The 22,559-nt window shown below is 43.0% G+C and overlaps 1 protein-coding gene across 1 annotated transcript in view; it reads right to left on the bottom strand.

Moving 5' to 3' along the window:
- Positions 1 to 22,559, bottom strand: part of znf827 (zinc finger protein 827) — a 69,225-nt gene that overhangs the window by 22,568 nt on the left and 24,098 nt on the right. The window contains exons 3-6 of the mRNA XM_086157364.1: positions 18,535 to 18,707; positions 17,805 to 18,300; positions 9,436 to 9,708; positions 881 to 1,114 (exon numbers count right to left, since the gene is read on the bottom strand). Of these exons, the coding sequence (XP_086013490.1) occupies positions 881 to 1,114; positions 9,436 to 9,708; positions 17,805 to 18,300; positions 18,535 to 18,707 (1,176 nt within the window). The remainder of the gene's footprint in view (positions 1 to 880; positions 1,115 to 9,435; positions 9,709 to 17,804; positions 18,301 to 18,534; positions 18,708 to 22,559) is intronic.

Raw genomic sequence — 22,559 nt, forward strand, 5'->3', positions numbered from 1 at the left:
TCGCCAAGGACAGAGGTCTCTTTCCATGTTGCCATGGAGATGTCGTACGGGAGAAATGTAAAGGGAGGAAGAGGGAGGGGAAGTGCGGGAGGTGGGGGGACGGGAGGGCGGCGGGAGGGGGGGGGGGGGGGACGTGCGCAGCCAAGTGTGCTTGAGCCGGCATGTCTGAAAACGAGTCAAGGGAGAGAGAGAGAATGAGAGAAAGGAGGAAAGAGGAGGAGGGAAGAGGGGGGCATTTGTACAGACACCACTACCCATGGGGCCTTGTGTGAGTGTGTAAAGGTGTGCATGCAACACTGTGGGTGGGTGGGGTGGGTGGGGGGAGGGGGGCTGTCAATGTGTGAATTTGTGAATATGTGAGAAAGCAAGGAAAGAAAAGATTTTTACACATAAGTGAAGCAATCAGCGTCTGAATAGAGTGGATGTCAGAGCCCGAGCCTGACAGCTTGACCACACACGCGTACATGCATACATGCATGCACGACCGCGTGCACGCACACGTGCGCTCACGCACACCTGTGTCTTTCCTCTGGAGGCCATGGATACACATCAAAGCTCTGTCTTAATCTAGAAATACAAACAGCGGTCTGCTGCTTCGATGTAACTTTCATGGTCATGCAGGTAAACAGCAGGATGTTATTACATGTTATATCCTTGACTTTACAGCTGAGCCACCAGTGGATGGCGATAGAAAAATGTGGGTTTTATAGTCAGGTATCAAAATGCCCAAGGTTTACAGTGCAGTGGAGCAATGGCAGAAAAAAAAAAAAAAGGAAACAGAAAGCTACGCCGCTACCCATGTGCATGTGAGTTGTGGATCTACGAGCGCTCAGAGAGCGCTGTGTGCCTGACAGCACATTTATGTCTTGAAAGCACATACCTGACAATTTGAACAGTAGTTCAGAGGCCATTTTGACCGATATGTCCTGGGAAAAGAGGTCTTTCTGGGGGCGGGCCAGCGTCTCGGGCATTGGCTCACTCTTCTCGCTCGCCCCTAAAGTGCTGAAGGCCAGCAGGTGAGAAGCAGGTGGGGTGAGTTCTGCGGGGGCTGGATCCACCTCCATGGGCTCCGTCTTCACTTTCACCTTCTGGAACTGGGCATCTTTGTTGTTCTCTGCAGGAGATATTTGACCCGGAGGGCAATTATTACTCGGACTTTGAACAAAGGGATTCGACTAGCGTAGTTTTACCGCTCGAATTTTTTTCTTTTTTATCCACAGGACATAGTTTCACTGTGAGTCTTGAACAGAAATGTACAAAATTTGGTGCAGCGTAATGGCCTTGCAGTAAGTAAAGTGACAAAATGAAAGAAAGCACGACTGATATGTACAACACTTTGCATTTGTGCTTTATTGGACTTGAATTGAGTGTGGATATGGAGCCAAAGGATGACGGGTCAGAAGTGTGGCACTCGCTTTATACTGTCGATGATATACCATGACATGATACTGTCGATACATCTTCTTTATCTCAAATTACCCTCTGAATGCGTTTAATACAGGCCACAAATAATTATTTTGATTTCGGGTCTTATCCGTGTCCGTTCATTGATAAGTTTCCTGGTCAAGTCGGAAAATCGGGTAAAACGTTGACTATTGATTCAAAAAGGACTCATCAGCCCGAAGAGACATAGCTGTCTTTCAAAGAATCAAAGTATAAAATATTCACATGCGAAGAGCTGGAATGGGATTTTTTTGTGATTAGCTGAGGTTAATTATGATGATTAATAGACGGCAGCTAATCAATGCAGCTCTACAATTATTACACTGTGAATGTGCAATAAATTTAATCTTAATCTGATGTCTACTAGTAAAAAAACTGATGCAAGTATCTCCTCAGGTTCATTTTACTTCCTTATGACAGCTTCAAGCAAGCGGATCTTTGTTACTGACCAAACACGCTGTTCATAATACATTATGAAAAGACAAAGAAAAACTGTCTTCAAAATTTGCTCAGCAAAACCACAAGGGCAACCTAATGTCAATATCCAGAGTATTTTCTTATGTCAGAACTGTAATCATCCTAAAATGATCATATATTTACAACAAAACATGCACAACTAACAAGAACACGAGATACAAATTTAAGTGATGCTGAAGGGATGAATAAAAGCCAAAAACACTCAACAATATCCAAATAACGGACAAATATGACTGTTGCCTCTGAGCCCAAGCCGAGCCGGTTTGCATCTCAAGTGGTTATTACGCCAAGAGGGCACCGGGAGGTCATGCTCTGGGTTGGGGAGGGCTGCAGCAGCTCATGCAAGTTCACAAAGGCAAAAAGCAAAGACGATAAAACGTTTTAAATGTACAGCTAGAGGCCATGAATCATTGCTTGTGACAAGTAGATGACGCCCCTCACACTCCCCCAACACGTATACACAAAAGCACATACATACACAACCGGAATCAAAAATCTGGCCACCGCATTGTTGTGAAGCCACCGTTGACCCAATTTTTGCACACGTGTTCAAAAGGTGAGATGAAGAGTGCAAGCTGAAAAGACCGAGGGAAAGATGGCATCTGTGAGGAATGTCCCGGGCTGTTCAAACACGGACTCTCTCTTCCCTCGAGTGATGTTGTACGCACATCTATGGACCAATAAACCGATTCAAAGAGAGCAGATGCAGGTTGGCGTCGCAGAATGATGTGATAAACAGAAACCGTTTTACATACAGCTGTTGAGCACCGCGCAGCTGCATTATGTGGGAGGAAAAAAAATCGGTATCCCTTACCATCTTTTCATTTACGAGGTGGTTAGTCTCTGATTTGGGTAATGGCAGGAGACCTTGTTTGGTATTTGTGATGTGGCAGGCGCAAGTCAAAGCAGTAGGGTTTATACAGCGTAGCTATAATGGCAACTCAGCACGATTATGGGACGTATAAATTGGGCAGGGAATCAGGGCACGGGGCGGGGCGTGTGGAAAAAAAAAGAGCCGGAGGAGAAAGCGGAGGGTGGAATACGAGACCCTGCGCTAACCCCGCCACCCCTCCGTACATAACCCTCATTTTTAGGAGAACGGTGTAACGACACAAGGACTGGACCTTCGGAGCAATGTGTACACATGTGAACGCCGGCCGCTTAAACAGCGTGTGTGTGATGGATTTAAGTGTAAGGTCCCATCAGGCGCTTGGTTCCCCCCCCCCAAGATCCAGGTGTCTGGTTTATTGGTAGAAGCCAGCATGAGGGGGGACACTGACAACCATCAGCCCCACTAATCCCTTAATCTTGTGGTCAGAGTTGGCCAAGAGTAACCTAGGCGAGGCGGATGGAGGGGCAAAGCTGAGGAGGAGCGAGGGGAGGGTGGAGTAAAGGGGCACTGCTCTGAAAGGGTCAACCAAGGGACACACAAGGTTCCATCATTGGATCGTCACCCTTCACAACACAGGCTGAGTGGGCCATTTACAAAAACACATCCTAAGTGATACCAAGTGTACTTTAATTCCCACTTCTGGGACAAACATGCTTACAACCATTACTGTGGGATCACATGGTGAAAACAGGAAACGTTCCAAGGCAAACACACCGCACGACAGGCATCGCATCCGAGCGGGACACACTGAAAGTCTACCTCGCCAAAACAAACAATGACAACAACAACAACAATAACAACAAAACAATATGGCCCCACAGCCCCGCACTGATAACAGATATGGCTTTTTGGTTGGAGTCATAACGCTGTGCAGCGCCCGTTCTCCTAAATCTTTATTTTATGTATCGTCTTCCCATTGCAAGATATGATCATAAAATGATTTCAAGCAGAACCCCTTCTTTTGCACTGATTTTCTGCAGATTGCATACAGTATTTAAAAAAACATTACGTGATAATTTGATACTTGAAAAATCACCGGTTACACTGAAATGTCACTGTGGTGTTAGGTGAAACAAAAATGACAGCCTTGTCTGAACTTTGGCTGAAAGTGGACAAGTCAAGTGTGAAAGAATGTGATTGGTGCAGCAACAGTATTTTTGACTGCAATGGTTAGAGGGGATGAGGGGATGGTAGATGAGGAGGTGGAAAGGGGTGAATGAAACCATCTACAGAGGGACTGTGTACCAAGACATACAAAATGAGGGCGTATCGGTCTACGTGAACCCACTTCTTGTTCTTTCGTTATGCTTTAACCGTAAAAAAGAGTGTAACTTTTCACTCAATCAAGAGCAGGGGTGACTTTTACAGAGCATGCGTCATTAGTTCAAACTCCACACAATTTTAAACAAGACTCAAAACTACTTGCAATCATCGCTGCACTTTTGCTCTCTTGATAGCCGCCGTTGCCCACAGAGGATGAACCTCCGATTTCTAGTTGCGGAAAAAAAATGGTTTTGAAATCAATTTAAACATATGTGCATAAAGACAGGGATCTTTAATGATACAAACTATGGGACGGTCTGCGTTAAATTGAGCGGATCTGACAGAAAAAAGAAAAAGCTCAAATCAGCTCCTTTGGGTACAAGCTGGCAAGCATGTTCCATAATCTAAAAGATGTATATGAATGTCGAGTGATTGCCAAACAAAGATACTGTATGTGTCTTTTTTTTTTTTTCCCCTCTGACACATCACTATTCCGGTTTTGAGCTAGAATCAAAGTGACTGGGGTTTGTGCTATGTTCTCTTTTTAGTGATCAACTCTGACCTTTGGTGTCTACTTGAATCTGCGTGGCCGTGACACAGTCTTAACACTTCACTGACAGTACGCTATACAATGCACAGATCCAGGATGGGTGTGTAGCCCCGCAATAACAGCCACATAAGATTATTGACTTTATCTATATAAAGTTATTAAAAAAAAATCGCTGCTCCACTTTGATGCATCGTGCATGTAAGAACAAAGACCCGGGAGGACAGGCAGTGCGGGAGACAGGCAGAGGGAGAGAAGAGGGAAGGGTAAAGAGAGGGAAAACATTGTCAAACGGTGCCAGAAAAAGAACACCTGAGGGTTAGCGAGGAGAGAAGAAAGCAGGACAAGAGAGAGAGGGGAGCTGGGGGAGGGACAGATGAGGAATGGCTAGATCCTAAATGACAACATCTCCACCTCTCCCCCTTCCGTTAACCAAGTCTACCCCTGTCCTGTTATTCTACATTTCTCAATCCCTGCCCCCATCTTTTTCTCTCTCTCTCTCTATTCTCCTGCTCTCTAGTCGACCTGCTCAGACAGGGGTGAAGAGTTCAGGCGCTTCAAAGGCTGCAGTGTGGAGACTGCATGTCATGTGGGAGCCACAGCAGCCTTGCCTGCAGACTTCACAGACAGCTGCTGCTACAATTGATCCTCAACCAGCTAGCTGTTAGTTCAGGCTTTTGCCGGTTGCAAACTGCTGCAACATCTGACTGGTGAACATTGTGGTTGATGAACGACCCTTAAAGAGCTAAATATGGCCCTAACAAAGTGGCACTGCACAAAACATTAGCCACAAATGGCAGCCGGAGCTCATGCAATGCCTGTAAGGTTTACCAAATGACTTCAAGATACAATAAGATGGTCGATTGTCTCGGCGACAGTGTCAATTACTTCCGCAACTAGCTACTGAGGAAACACTTTATTAAAAGGGGTAAAACAAGTAACTCTATTTTTCTGTGCACATAATTGTCGGCAGCGATGAGGAATAAGTGTGACAGAAATAAAGATATTGAGGTTGGGAGGGTGGGAGTATGAGAGGTCAGTGAGCGGGCACACTGAGGGGGTATGGTGAGGACACTAAAAGCAGAGTTGTGCTTTACGAAAAGTCATAAAGTAAAGCTGAGGTTGTATATTCAAAGGGGCAAAGACTTGCAGGACTTAATGCATTATTGGTGAGGTCCTATCAAGAGAGTATAATGACATACACTCAGTTTGGGGGGAAAAAAAAGGAAACAAAGCTAGCCGTCTAAATAGAACGATTGAACACTGTCGCAGCTCATGTACATTAATGTACTACTACTGCTCGGGCGAGTCTTTGCTTTCGTAACCTTCATCAGTGTTTTATTGTCCAACCTAGCAGTCATGCGAGCTCAATAGAAATTAAGTAGCGTGTTGGTGGTTTAAGTGAAAATTGTCTCTTAACATTTCACAGAAAATAGCTGTCACAGAGCCCGGTCTGTTGGCACATCAGCGAGTTGACCGTGCTCTATTAATGTGTGAAGTGTAAGTGTGCATTGTAAACGTGCAATAATTACAGAAAACAAGTTAATGAAACACTCCGCAAGCTGCTATAAGAAAAATACACAACTTAGTGCCAAAAGACCTGTCTTGTGGTGAACTGTGGCATACAGCCTGAGGTGATGCACAACTGACTTTGTATAAAAATGTTCATCTTCTGTTAAGTACCTCAAAACAGCTGGACTGATGCAATGTGGGTCACATTAGAATGCATCTGCCTTTTGAATTCAAATATGAGGTGGAAAGCAAGAGTTTGCATTAAAATTGTACTGAGAGCCCTTCAATTTATAAAACTGTAGGGTCACTTCTTCCTGGTAAAAGTTGCAACACCTAGTTGATCCCTAATGCAATCCCAATGACTGTGGTAGGTCAGGATGAGTGGTCAAGGGATTGCCTCCTGACAATAATTCAAGCTTATAGATGGAAATTCCACAGGAAATTACCTTTGTCTGGAAAAAAAAAATGTGAAAAATGTGAATTATCAATCACATTTGGCCAGTGCGGATGCAACTACCGGTGTCTCTTAGGTCCTTGCTGCATTCAATGAATTCCTTTACCGTTGTAATGCAGAGCTGAAGAGCAACCAGTTGTTTTTGCTACAAGTGTGGCGAGGTTGAGAATTTCGATCAAATTAACAAACGGGACCCTGTAATCTAAAATGACGTTGGCGTTGCTATAGTCTCTCGGCACCGAAGCGATCGAAATTCCTCAATTGTTAAAAGGCGAGGTGGAACGACCACTCGGTGCAGCGGGGAGATGGTTGGCAAGATATCCTTAGACATATAGGCCCTGTTCCTAAGGAATAAGGAATGAGTTAAGCAAGCACAAAGTGTGATTTTCACACCTATATTGTGGCTAGATGGTGAGTGGGTGGCGCGGCTGTTACCCGCATGATGCCAGTCTGCTGGGGCACCACCTAGGGCCCCGAAACCCCACCCCCTTTCTTAATGCGACTCCATGATCCCCTTGCCCCGCAACACCACTGCCCATCTGCTAATACACGTTAGCCGCTGGCACGAGGGACTATTTAGCCTGGTATAATTAGCCCCCAGACACCAGCAGCCTGCTTTTTAACAGATGTGGGGGAGGTAGCGCTTGCAAGACAACTCAACATCGCCGACCAATGTTTGATAAGAAAGTGGGGTGGGGGTGGAGAGAAGAAGTGACCTAGTTAAAGGGATGATGCAACTCGTGTTACCGCACAATGGGCAATAATGATGACGACCCCACATGCTTTGACTGTCAGATGCTGCGGTCGGGAAAAGACGAGCAACAAAAATGTAATTAGGCTGTCGCCGTTTGTTGTAAGAATGAGGAAGTAAGTGCTTCAGAACACACGAGTGATGTCTTGAAAAAAAATAAAGTGCTTAAGTTAAACTCCCCGATGTGATTTGCCTATTATGTATCCTTACTGGGTTATTGTGTTTTGGGGCTGACCTTTAGCAGGGGACAGAGAGAGGCGATAGTGTAGATGCCCTTGAACCTCATGACTCTAATAACATGTGACTGTAACGGCATTGACCTTTCACTGGCTCTTTCCGGTCCTCCTCACCGTACCCCCTCCCCCTTCTCCCAGAGTCATTTGAGGGTCCAGACTCTTGTCAGGGCTGTCACTCTAGACAGCCCTCTCCATCTACCGCCCCCGCTGTTGCCATGGTAATGGACGGCACTGAGCTCTGAGGACTGTGTGAGAGGGCAGAGGGAGCTAGCAGACGGATCAACGCTGCAGCATCTTTCCCTAACCTAGGTCAACCTTGCAGAGCTAGTGTAAGTGATGGGAGGGGATAAAACGCTGGCCATGCTGCTCGAGGTCTAAATAAACTGGCAGGGTAACATCAGTGCACGGATTTGAAACGGGCGAAATGACAATAGAGAAAAGGGTAGTGGTATTAAAACAAAGCAAAACAGCACAGCAATTTTATGCTGCCTACACTATTCACTTTCTCCAATTTACACACAAAGAGCCGCATCTTAATTTAGTGTTTTACTGTTGTTTTTAAGTATAATCATCCCATCTTTGTCTTCCTCAAACCCACACAGAAAAGCACATGTACACACGCTGGCAAACGTGACCTGGGGGCAGGCAGTGAAGCAGCACACGTGTAGTGCCACAAAGCTCCCAGCCAGCATGAGTCACTCTGAACACCAGTCGACCCAGAGAGAACAATGGCAAGCGGTATGTGAGGTGTCTGACAAGCACGCACACACTGGCACAGGATAAAGGGTGGCAAATGGAGCAACGCCCCACTGCGCCACCATCAGGCTACCTTTTACTCTAAGGGGTTGTAACAGGATGTATCACAACTCTATGACTGGCTATTTCTGCCATACGATGACGGCCAATTTCAGGACGCCGATCGTGCCGATCCACGCAAGCAAAAAAAAAAAAAAACGTTACCTTGTTATCAAACATAATTTCAAGATATATGCTATACAGATTGGATGAGTTGCAAATGTTGGCAGGTATTCGTACATATTTGGGGAAATGTCATTCGCGATTAGTTGAAACGATCTCCTGAAGCCATCGCTTTAGCGGTGACACATGTATAAAATAATGGAAAACAAAAGCCATTATTTACATATCGCGACACACTGTTTTGAAACACAAGAACCAAGCGTACATCTTGCATAGCTAGAACCGGTTATGTGGAGTTGATGTCGGTATGATTTGTTCGGATTGGTTACAATGCAAGGAGAACGTTTCTATAAAATGAGTGGATCGTCTGCAAACAATTGACCATTTCTTGGGGACCTCCGCTACCTATTGTTTCCCTTTGAGTCGAGAAAAAGAGATAGAGGAGTCCAAAGAAAGGAAAGTGACCTTAATATTATCTCGGTAAATACTGAAGTTTTAAGGTTGTGCAGCCATAAGCAAAAGCAAGAGCCCACAGAGACCGACACGTATGTGATGCCTTGACCTTTGAGAAGCCCCTTGTTTTAGCCTGGTTATGTGTACCAAACACAAACAACATAATTCCAGTTTATATCAAGTGGCCAATTTGACCTTTGGCTAAATTCCTCCGCTGCTTTTGGCTGATTTAAAGCTCAAAACACAAAGTGTTTCTACAAATAATAACAATAAGGCATTTAGTTGGTGACGGTTTTTCAGGAGAATCAGTCGCATTTTCTTGTCCATTGTTTTGCAACTGAGGTATGTAGTTTATAGAGTGCTGTTACCGTGCTTTAGAATAGTCTGTGAAATTAAAACAGAGCTTCAGCTAAAAGGGGAATTCATAATCCTTGTTTGCTCCGTCTGACTTCAAGCATGTGGAGATCCATAGGTGTTTACGTGTCTTACCTGAAAGCTTTATCAGCAGCTCAGAGGCCACTTTCACGTTGATATCCTGGCTCAGCAAGCTGTTCTTAGCTGTGGGGCTTCCTTCCCGCGGTTTCAGTGATCCTGGGCATTCTGAGGATGCAGCGGCACCTGTTGTCCCATCCTGGCAGAATGTCGTAGGGAAACTGGGCTGGATCTGGCACTGGGAGGCAGGTCTGGGGCTCTGCGCCTCCTCCACTTTGGGCTCTTCCTTCAGGTGGAATGGAGACTTCAACGCTTCCCTCTGGTTAGCAGCTGCAAGCCAAAACAACAAAAAATAATAATAATTGAGAATGCAGAACATACTGAGATGAGATTCAAAAAAGAAAATGGGATATATCTATTGCGATGGAGACTTCAATGCCTCCCTCTGGTTAGCAGCTGCAAGCCAAAACAAAAAAATAATAACGAAAATTGAGAATGCAGAACGTACAGGGATGGAATTCAAAAAAGAAAATGGGAAATATGTATTGCAATCAAAAGAGGATTGCTGAATTCAAATATTATTGATGAGTGAAATTTCTTCCATAACAAAAAAAGACACAAAATATCTAAAGTGAACTATAATCCAGGTATCCATTACCTTGTGTTATGCATTAGGGAAAAAATGACTCCCAGCTGAACAGAGGGACGTACACTTACAACTTTTGAGAATTCTATATTGACTGGTGTGACTACCAGACAGACAGTTGGAGAACGCTGGCGCCAAACAGAGGGTGCAACGCCACGGCTGCTGTTCTTCTCTCCTTCCTCAATTTTTTCCCTTTCCCCACTTAATTTTTCCGACTCTGCTGGTCTCAAATGCACGTCTGGGCTACTTATACCATCTTTGCCCCAAACATCATTCGAATGTAAAGACAAAATGATTCCTGTACTCCTGTACAGTGTACCGTTAATCAGATGAAGCCTTATCTGCCATCTCTGCACAATGCAGCCTGGGTTCGAGAGCGAACTGTCACACGGATCCCACTGCACTAAAGTCATCTCCGAGAGAAACTGGGCCACATCTAATCCGCCTTAGATGAATAATTAATAATTAGACATGGAGCAACTTCAGATTGTCACAAAGAAAGGAACAGTGAGGCAGACACCTTACTTTAGTTTCTCCCTTTGTGTTATAAGATACACTGTGCCAAAATAACAGTTTACTTTGGACGATACCTTATAACATATTTAAAATTGAAAGTGATTATGATCAGTATGTTGTGTAAAGTTGCTAAGAACCAAATCGACGGCGTGGTTTAGCTTGGACATCTGAAAACATGACTTCATTAAGTGCACTCGGGAAACTGCCGTTAGCAGTGGAATACAGCGTTCTAAGTGCAAAACTGACAGTTGTCATTGAAGTACAATGACATTTTCAACAGTTATGGGTGCCAAGTAACTCATTTAGTGCATGTTGTAGGTACAATTACTTGAGCTGGGAATAATTTCACTAACTTTCAGTAACTTCACATTATTTCATGAATGTGTGTCCTTGTTAACTGGCTGACTATTATCAGCATCAATGGAAATTTATCTCTGGGTCCAAAAGCACACGCTCCACCACAATACATTAAAAACTAACTCCAATTTTGGTTTTTCCAAAACTTCTGAAAGACCATATGTAAAAGCTGTTCTCGTTGACATTCGGACAGTGTTTTGGTCATTGTTCAAATTATCTGCTTTTCCAAGTGAGCTTTCAATGAGAAGAATTTGTAAAAAAAATTGAAATTGGGAAAATACTGAAATGTTGAAACTGCGCCTGAAACCACAATGGAGGGGTTCTTAGGAAGCAACAGTGTGTTGGTGCACCTTGATTATTGACCCGTGACCGACATTTTCAATAATTCATTTTGGAAATTGTTCATATTTATTGCCAAATACGAAGCGATTGAAAGGCTGTCTTCAGTAGAACTCAAAAAAAAATAATAATTTCAACAACTAGACTAAATTATGTTCAAGGCATAACATTACATTTCTGGATGAGTAAAAACAAGTGACAATCTTCGAACTTTCTCTTTTTGGGATGAGTGCATTCCTAAAAATCATAACTACTGTAGGTCGCTAACCCTGGAAATATCTAATAACCAATCAAAAGTACTAGAACCGATGATCAGTTGACCTCTAAATGACTTTAAATTCTTATACGGTCCTCAGATTTGTCACGACTTACTGTTAAGGAACCACAACTGAAGTCCTCACATCTGACACTGTAGTTTTTTTTTTTTTTTCCTGAATTTGTAACCTGCAGAAACACACACACACACACACACACACACATACACACACAAACGGCCACTGATCCACGCACACTCACACAGAGGACATGGATCTAAGAGAGGCTATCACTCTTGGGCAAACCGCTGTCCAGTCTCCTCTGGCCCCAACAGAGATCTGCTCCACTCCTCACCCTACCGTCTCACCTAACATCTCTAGCCGCCGTAGGCCCATCCCCCCCCCGCTGTCCGTGCCATCAATCTGTGCCAACTCTGGCCCTTCTGATTAATGATGATCTATGTCGGAGGGATAGAGGGTTCAGCGAGGCAGGGTACGGGGCGACGAAAGGGGACGGGCGTTGGCGTTCGGACCGCCCGTGTGGTACCACGATGCCACAGTGCCACACCATGGCGGCCCGTGTCTTCGGTTCAAGAGGCAGAGAAAGAAGCGGAAGGGTGGGAGGAGGGGCGGACGGTGACCTTCAAGTTCAGGGGCAGCGGTGCAGGGTCGCACACGGCACCAGCTGGAAATGTCACACCGTCAGATGTCAGCGGGCAGGCTAAGTATAACCTGGTCAGCACCTGGAAGGACGTCCTCTAATTAGAAGCGTGTTGGGCCATGTCGGATCAGACAGGGACAGGACACTTGGTCACAGCTTTACAGATACACACGAAAATACACTATCAGATTACTCGCACAGACACATTCTTCTTCGGCTCTTCGGACGAATCTTTGGTTTACGTTGTCATAACATCGAGCGTTCTATGTCGTCCTGCTTTCCGACGAAATATGCAAAGGGTGCGATGCCTACAACACACCGGCGAATACTGATTTAGTACAAGCTTTGATACTCAAATCCCCCCGATGGCTTCATGGGAATAAAAACCCTTGGACAGGCACCCACACAAAGTCACAACACTCCAGTGACCTTTTGCATTGTCGCTAAAAATAGAGTGTATTTCCACTTAGAATCTATGTTACATTGCCCAATGAATTATTTAGCAGGCGAATCCAATAGGCAAGTTTTTCATACCTCCAAGCTAAAGGCTCAATAGAAAATTCTAATAGCACAGTCCCAACAGGCACAATTGAGCATACAGTGCCAAGCTTACACTTCAGCCTTTTGTCTGTCGCAATATCACCATCACAATATCATGATGAGTGTTCAGTCTCTGACACGTCGTCTTGTGAAGTGAGCAAAGATCTGAGGAGGAGACGGGTGTCTCTGGGTGACTGGGCATCTCTTCTGAGTCCCCCTGCCTGTGTGAGCGCAGACCCGAGCCCGTGTCATCTCCTTTGCGCGTACGCGGCGAGTCTGGTTCGAGCTCACGGTTGACAATGCTATCAGTTTGTCTCCATGTTATCACAGCCTTCTGACACCTGCCACCAACGCTACTTACATTGCTGTTCTTTTGCCTGCACCCCGCTGCTGCGCCCCCACCCGCCTCGCTCTCACGCCTCATCCGTCTCGCTGCCAGGCGCTTGTCCACTGCGCCTCACCTCTCGCTCTGTGGCCAGGACTGCCGTCAAATAACTTCATTAGCTTTCCACCTCTGTCACGCCAGCCTGATCTCCCTCTGACAATTGGCTGCTGTTTTCTCCCGGAGAAAAAAAAAAAAAAAAAAAAAAAAAAAAGCACAGGGCTGCATGGGGCAGGTTGAGAACCCAACACAAGCTGACAGTGTGCTAGACACTGGACAGTGATACTGATGGCTACATTGGAGATGTATGGACAACAGGTCACACACAAAAGGCCTGCCTCTATCAGCTCACGCAGCGCTGGCTGTAAAGCAAGGGACATTACGATTAAACCTAGTTGTCCAAATAGAAACAAGAGAAACTAAAAGATATTTCTCGCTCAAAATACTCCGGACCCACTTAGGGAAAAATTCTCTGCATAAATCAAATTGATTCAATTTAATAGTCTGCATAAATTAAACGGATTTCCAATTTCAAATGTAACCCCTATTATTTTTTTGAATAAAAAAAAGAGATCGTCATGTATTATTGATCTCTAAGAATATGAAATTAAAAGGTTGATTTTTAAATCAATATATCAATAATGTACACAGACAGCTGGAGCTTATATCCGGTCTGCTTGAAGCATGCAAAGAGAATATTGAAAATTCCATCTTGAATTTAAGAATCGAGAAAACCATGTAATTGTTGATAGCTGTGCTCTTACATAACCGCCTCTGCAAAGTCCTGTTCAAATTTTAATTGTTACTTTGACGTCCTAGGGTTCCGAAATGTAGAGTTGTTTTTCACTGATGTTACGCTGAGGTTTACTTATCACGGTATCAAAGAAGCGGTTGCCAAGTTTAACGTCACGACGGTGCCTCAAACCGATCTGTGTTCTCTGAGCAAGATATTTTTTTACTATCTATGTATGTTGGATCCCAGGGAAAACGCTGCTCGCTTGGCATTGTCTTATCGCGAATGTAATGCGAAACCGGCGGCGTAGTACAGGCCAGTGCTGCGACCCAAATGCCATGAAAAAATGAAGCGAAATCATTAATTTAGCTTTGATAATCTTACAAAAAAAAGGGAAAGAAAAAGGAAAAGTAGTCAGTGTATCATATTCTCTCAGGAAAAGGATAAATAAGACAAGAAGGAAAGCATTACCGGAGATGCAACACCTCCCACAACCCCCCGCATGCCAATTATTCACACCCAGCCAAGGTCAATCTTTTTGTGCCTATGTCAATGCAGTGGGGGATGGGGGTGGTGTTTGGAGGGTGCGCAGTGCCCACTGTCATTATTAACTCTGGGTCCTGTGGGCACAGAGTAGGGGCTCTGCATTTCAAAGTGCCTCTGCAGCTTTCATCTCTGCATCAAAATGTGGATCACACTGGATAGCTAACGGTTGTGTCAGCGTGCAAGGATAAAAATCAAAGAGTATCAGTATAACACTCAATGGAAAACAGGGCAGTCCAAAAAAATTATATGCTTATTATGTCAGAGGTCAAGAAGGGTTCACTGGCTTTTTATGCCCCGGGAACTCAATGCAACTCCCTCGTTGTCTTTTCCTCCCTCTCCCTAACTCAGATGTCACTTTATCTGCTTTTTTTTTTTTTCATCTTTTCCTCTCCAGCTTTTTATATGTCTCCCACAACCCCCTCCACTGGCCTTGTGGGACCGAAGAACTGAAACAGCGATGTGAAAGCAGAGGAATGAGCCGCCCCGTGTACACACTCAATTTGGGTTGGCAGAGAGGCCAACAGATATAGAGTCTAGAGGTCCCGGGAGGAACTTCTCAACTTTTCTGCCCCGGTAGCTCCGTTGCATGGGTGAGCCTTAAAGATCTGAATCCAAATCTTCTCCATCGCCTAACCCTCCATCTTTAACCCCACCTCCCCACAAAGGAAGGACTTATTGATCAAAAGACCAGTATTCATTAAAACCCATAATCATGCATTCAAGTTCAATATCCTCTCACCCTACCTTTTTTATATCCTCTACGTTCTCCTTGAATGATGGTCTGACTAAGATGTCCGCCACTTGACACTGGACTGACATTGCAAGGAGCTATCCTGGCTCCTCTGGGAGTTGCCGAGGCTTGATTGTGCAGTCAGGGAGTGAAGTGCAACTGGCACCCAGGGGCATCCATGTGGAGCCCGGGCATGCAAGATCGAGGGGGAGTTAACTAAGCAGGCCCAGTCCCTGTGCATCCTGCCGGGGTCACAGAACGGTGCCGAGGGCGCTAATCATTTCAAATTATGAATTCCTTTTTAATTATGAATTATGCATAAATTTTTAATTAATCTAATGTTCCCGGGGTTTTTTCCTCCCATCCTCGCTCAAGATCTCAATCTAATTACACAGCATTAAGTGAAAGAATGGCAGCCGTAGCCTCGACCCCAGCGCTGAACCCTGGTCAACCTTTTTCCATCAATCTTACCATCGTCTCTGAGCTCACTGTTTGATATTTTGCAACATGGTGGAATGCATCTAAACATGGCCGTCACTTAGTATTCATCGGAGCGGCACGGTTGTCAGGTTTGTTAAGATATCATCAATTTTGAAAATATTTTCATCCAGATCAAACTCACGAGCACAGACCATGATACCTACTTTTCGTAGTAGGTCCAAACATTTTGTTTTTTTCAACCAAACACGGTACATTCGGTTAGAAAAAAATATAAACATAATTGATGTATCATAAATATTTTTTTAAAGTTAAAAGCTGCACTGCATTATAACATACAGGAACATACCAAATTGATACCTTTTTAAACTTAATCATAGATGCATGACATATTTTTGTGTGCATACATATTACCGGTCTCAGTGGGTGACATGAAAGCTCTGAATTATTGTTCTTGAACAAGAAAAAAAACAACACACACACACACACACACACACACACACACACACACACACACACACACACACACACACACACACACACACACACACACACACACACACACACACACTAATCTAACACACAGACGTTGCTAAGTGTTTTCCCTTGGCAGCGTCAAAATATAGGTGAAAATTACATATGAACAAATTGCTGACTAATCAGTGACAACTAGTACAAGCCTGGTTCGCATGTATTTCTGTAGCACAGTTAAAGTATAAACAATAAAAAAAGGGTACTTAACAGTCAATAATGATTTGAGAGATTTGAAAATATATAGAATTTAGGTAGTGTGAGGAAACTTGGCAAAGGAATACAGCTCAAAATAGATTTACGCTTACACTTCATTTTATAATATATACTTTTAGCACTCGGATAGAGGAACCTCAGTTAATTTTAATATGCACAGTAAAGCTCAGCAATAGATCCTTCTCAATCTCTTAACTATTTCGTCAAACGTTGTCGAAAAGTGCTTTTCAGCCAAAGATGTCACCACTAATTTGCCTAATCTAGCACACCAGCCCTGTGACCAGAATGGAAGACATAACAAAGTTGCATCAGATACCGTGGGTAGCATCCTCTCCGTTCTGAACAGATCTTCAAATGTGAAGTAACACTTTAGAAATGAGAGATTTTCAAAGTGAAATCTACAGGATTTCTGTTTTCAAATGTAAGTTTATAACAGCTGGGATGGTTTGAAGCTTTAATATCTATCGCAGTCTATCAAATCATTCATGTGACAGTTTCACTACTTGCTACGAGCCAGCTAGTAGCTAAAAAGCTCTTATATTTAAAAAAAAAAAAAAAAAGCATTCCACCAGCACTGTTTGGGATACTACGGGTAGAATTTGAGATAAAACATACACGGAAACATACATGGATGTAGCGAAGCAAGAACCATGGCGTTAGCTGCTGTGAGAGAAGATGATGCAGAGGAGAGGAAGAAGATTTGCTGTTGCGACCCTTAAAGGGGAGCGACGGAAAAGAAAATGATGCACATGATTTTGCCAAAGATCAATGTCTGAAGTTCTGGAAAAAAAAAAAAAAAAAAAAAAAATTAAATCCAGGACCTTCACGCGAAAACACAGGAGTAGGGCTATAAATAAGTGCCTGCATGCTGAACCATATTCACTGTTGAGAGGATCAAAACTGAGAGATTTGGAGCTCCCCTCCCTATAAATGCCATGAAAGTATAAAGCACTTGAATGTATTTGTCAGTGTAGAAAGATAACACCACCTTTTCACCAAAGGTTTGCTCTGACTCCGAGATGATTTAGGCTGTTGTTGCTTTAAAATCTACTGAAATAAAAACAGCTCACCATCACACGCTGCACGCCTGACCTAAAACGATTTACATAAAACAGTTTACACTCCTTAGAAATGTTATTTTCGGTGTCAGAGAAAATCACAACAAAACTTAAGGAAAGGGGATGCAGCATCCAGCTGAAGATTAGCACAGGAGACTGCAGGTTCCAGTCGGGGAAAACTGAACAAATTTGATAAACTCAGAATTGCACAATGACGAGTCGAGTCGGGAAAGGAATGCCAAAGCTTTCAAATTTGTGTCCACGGCCAGAAGCCAGCAATTTGTTTGCACTTTCAGGGAGGTAGAGGTTACCTATTTTTCAGTTATATGATTTTACATTAGAATAAAAAGCACATAGAATTATTAAAGCTGTAATCTGTTTGTGCTCCAAAAGTGCCCAACCGTTGAAACGATCGCAAATATATATATTTTTAATGCAGTATGCGTCGCATTTTCCTTCACTCCATTTTTAGGGCTAACCTGATAGCTTCATAAGCAGGTCAGTGGCTGTCTTGGTAGTGATGTCAGGGCTGAAGAGGGAGGCTGTGGTTGGACCACTGGGACTGGACCGGATCCCAACACCCGCCACAACTCCAGGTAGGTCCAAGGAGTTGGCACTGCTGCTGGGACGTTCCCTGCAGATACTAAAAGGGGAGAGCACAGACAGGTCTCTCTCCTGCGGCTCCTCCTTAATGTGAACATGATTGGAGGAGGCCTCCACTGGAGGGGATGTCTTCTGCTGCATGTCTGAGTTGAGTGGGGACGCTTCAGTTCCTCTCAGGTCTGCAGAGCCGATGTCACCGATCAATGAGCCCTCGCCCTCCGTGTCAGTGGTGAGCTCCTCTTTCACCTTGACGTCTGTGCGGGGAAAGTGCTGGTGGCAGCGCATATGAAGCTTCAAACTGAAGTGACGGGAGGAGGTGAAGGGGCAAAGTTCACACTGGAACGTCTCACCCCTGTCCTGGTGCTGATGTACCTGCAAAAGGAGGAAAGGCAAGTGTTATTTGACAAATTTTGGCGAGGTGCGACAAAAACACAATTACGCAAGAAAGACGGCACATAAGAAGTTTGAACAGTCAATTTCCTTATGTTTCAGTTTGGTTACAAAAGTGATAAAAACCATAAGACTATGGTTATAATACTGATAAAAACCATAGACTAGAAAGGCATGACAATAATTCCAGAATCAGAAGATTACCTACAGTCTCACCTTCATGTGGGACTTGAGATTGTCTTTGCGAGCACAGCGGAATGGACACAGTGGGCACTGGTGGCTTTTTAAGCCCGTATGGATGACCATATGTCTCTTCCAGTAGCTCTTGCGTTTGATGACCAGTCCACACACAGGACACTGGAATGGTTTGCCACCATCCTCAGGAGAGCCTTGACAGAACACTGTGTCATTATTGCCATGTTCACGCAAGGCATTTCAAAAGCTAACGTACAACGTTCCCGAAACACACCTCTAAAGGGATAGAATTGAGGCCCGTTAAAATACAGACCGTAGTACATTGTGATCTGCACAAAAAAAATCTCCACACCGAATGATGGAACAATCATGGGAAATGCTGGCTTCAAGCAACAGAACACTGGCGGTAGAGAAAAAAAAAACTAGCATCTTTTAGCATCTCGATTATTGTTGTTGGCTTTATATCCGGCATCTATTACTGTTTAATTGGTCTTATTAGAAAGAGGCATGATTGCATTACAAATTCTACAAGGGCCTGTCAGGATGGCTTCATAAGTATTCCAGTGCTGTTCCTTGAAAAACATCTGGTAATCAGTGTTTGGTGAAATTACTGTGCTCAGCCATTCATTGACCTGAGGTGTAAAACCTCGAGACTGCCTATTTGCAACAATAAACTGCCATCTGCAGCCCAACCTCTCCAAGCACAGTAGAGATTACAATGCAAAAATGACTTCTACTTACTCCGAGTGGAAGCAAATGAAGCAGAAATAAAAATAGAAGTGGAAATCTGCATATGTTTAGTACCTTTATCTCCTTTTTTTTTCCCCGAGTCCCTTATGTAATCAGTAATTCAATCATTTTGAACAGGAGCAGCAAGATTTAAATACAGGTATACAGAGTGCTGAAAATGGGGTAAAAAATGGCCAAAGCAAAATTGTCCCAGCATCCACTTTTTGCTTTTTAAGAATAAAAAGACACAACTTGCATATTTAACAATAACTGTTAATGAGTAAAGATAAAACGAGTCAGATAAAAATGATGAATCGATATTCATATTAACTTTGAAAAGAAAATTTCTTTCCTAACTAAAATACCGGAGCACATTATTAGTTCGTTTTTTTTTTAATCAGTCTGAATTATGAGTCCTGTCCATTCTGATTCATGTACAACCATGACGTAAGCATTTGATAAAGTCATGGCAATACTGCATGAGTCAATGAGAAAAAATTGTGCGCCCGTTTGTTGCATTCACCGATAGTCCAAGTATAGGTGCCCAATTTGAAGTGAAAAGCATGAAAAATGACACACTTGTAGTGTCTGGGGCTTTGAACAAGGAAAAGATAAGAAAACCATTACGAAGGTGCTTTGTGGCGAGTATTTTATCACATGTTAACCACATATTACACGAAGATGGGATGCCTATATTTTCATGATCAAGGATTCCATCTTCATCATATAAACATCCTAACTATTCTGGTGAATTAATATTAAATTCAGTGACATGACAAATAGTCAACCGTGGATGTTTTTCATTAGACTATACAACATGCATGCATGCATGCATACTGAATATGAATGGTGCTTTTTGTCTATTTATGAATTAACCCTAACAAAGCAGTGACTGCAAAGAATAAAGCATTTGGTATCTTTGCAGGTTAGCTTAAAAGGCATGGGGTCAAACACACACTCACAGCTGTACACGATATGATTACGATTGTGGTTTTGTAATTATCCCCCGAATATTTTCTTGACGACAGGGACCAAGAGTTCATGGTGGGGTGGCTTGCCTGTGAAAAGACCTTAGTCTCCAAACAGCTGCAACCGTCCAACACCGTTCTTTTTGAGATGGCATATGTGATACCACATCAAGTCCTGGTCCCCATGGGTTGTCCTACATTGTCACACCACTTTTTGAGGCGCTTCACCTCTTCATGATTCATCATTTATTCCTCTTTTCTCTGGGGACAACATGAGATTAGCTCAACTGCTATTTCACTTGTGATATGTTCTTGTCAAAAAAAAAGGGGGGGGGGGATTGTGAAGTGCTCCGTCTAATTCTGCCTCCTTGCCCCTCAGTGCAAATGGAAACGCTATGTTAGAGCTGGTTGAGGCATGGATTGCAGGAATTGACTTGGACTTTTCAGGACCTGGAGAGCTGGCAATCCATTGGCAGGTGTGTGTTTGTCCCAATTCCACATGCCACCAATGGCCCATCTAGTTGTGACGCATGAGCTGAAGCCAGTACAACAACATCTGTGTCAAGACAGCCACTGAGTGATCTTTTTAAATAATTCCCTGGAGTATCTATATTTTCAACGAGGCAGAAAAAAGATATCATGGAATGCCGATGACATGGTGCCATGGCCTCACTCTGAAACTATAATAAAACCTAGAGAGATAAGCAAAAGGCAAATCATTACCATTTTATATGGATGGAAAAAAAGGCAAAAAAGGAACACAATAAATAATTTCAAGTTAAGATGGGGTTTAACCATCAGTCAAGTCAGAGTAAAGGATGTGTATGTCCATGAGTGTGAGATGCAAAGGTAAGGAGACTCCGTGCAGCAGAATGTGCACAAGACAGGTCGTAGAGAGAATGAACACTGGAAGAGAGGATAGGTGTATGTATTTCAGAGTGCTAGATTCAGATGCAGCCATCTTGATTTAACAAGCTTCCAGCACAACATAACAAATAACTCACCACATAGTAATTGTATGTTCTATTATTTCCTCCTCTTAATGTTTGTGAGCAGCCGTTTTATGTTGTCTCCAGCCGGATCAAAACAAAAGCGTTTTCATATAGATCCTCCAGTTAAAGTTGTAGAAGTTATACTTTTTTAATCTTCACGGTCTTTTTGTTTGAGAAAAGGAAAATATCAAATCAAATCTTTGTACTTAAGACCTTAAAACACTTGATAGCCTTAACCTTGACAATTTATATTTATATTTATAATTTATTTATTGTATTTCTTACTCTCCCTCCTTCCTACTATTATCTATCATTGTTATGTTTTTGCTTGAAACTCTGGCACAACAATTTCCTTCGGGATAAATAAAGTTGTTCTCATCTCATCTCATCTCATATTAAGTGTTTACATATCATAGCATCCAACAAGCAACGAAACTGAAATTGTAACAAATAGCCTGTGATTATTTCTATGGTATAAGATTTTGCATGGTTGTAATTCCTTCCCTTCTAATAAAGCCATAGGGAGAAACATCACCTTTTTCTGTGTTTGTGTAGCTCATGTATTACAATAAAAAAAAAAAAAAAAAAAAAGGAATTTGGTTATGAGCACCGCCTGTGGTATTTTTTGTCATGACTCCATTAAAGAAAACACTCGGTACCGAAAACAGTACAAGTGCACCAAAGTTTCACGCCTTTCTGAGGAAGTGAATGTTTTTGTCACTCATCAACTTTACTTAAAATTGGCAGGGGGATGCAACATCATGGGCTAAAGTAGAATTCAAATGAGGTGCAACATTGTTACCAAATCATGGTAACAAAAATTGAAAAAAACTGAAACCATAAAAATGTCATATTTTGTGATTATTGCAGCGCTGCTGCACGGGGTTATTAGTGGTAATTTCATCTGATTCCATGACTCAGAGGTGGCAATTCTGAGATTTATTGTGGTGCAAATCGTGTTTTGTATTCAGGCCATAAAACTAAGAAAGACTGTTTTTCAAATCATACAATATGTAATTATGTGCTGAATTCTTTTTCGATCTTAATTCCATTTCAAACGAATGTAATCGCAAAGCATTTTTATGAAATCTAGGCTCCAGCAAATTTGGGCTTTTATTGTGTAAAATAAGACTAGACATGGGTAAGCACAACTAAATGTTGAGAGAGTCTGACGTGAGGCATGAGTGACAGAAAATAAATATGACTGCGCACAACATGTACTTTAAAAGGCAGAAGCACCAACGAATCTACAAATGTACAACAACTGTCACAATTGCAAATCAGTGGAGCTGGCAATAGAAAACAATAAAATAAGACATAGAAGTCAATAATCAAGGTCACATTTTTCAGTCTGGCA

Source organism: Fistularia commersonii, chromosome 12 (assembly GCF_037954325.1).
Source record: "Fistularia commersonii isolate RoL2024-O1a breed Wild chromosome 12, RoL_Fcom_v1.0, whole genome shotgun sequence".
Classification (NCBI taxonomy): domain Eukaryota; kingdom Metazoa; phylum Chordata; class Actinopteri; order Syngnathiformes; family Fistulariidae; genus Fistularia; species Fistularia commersonii.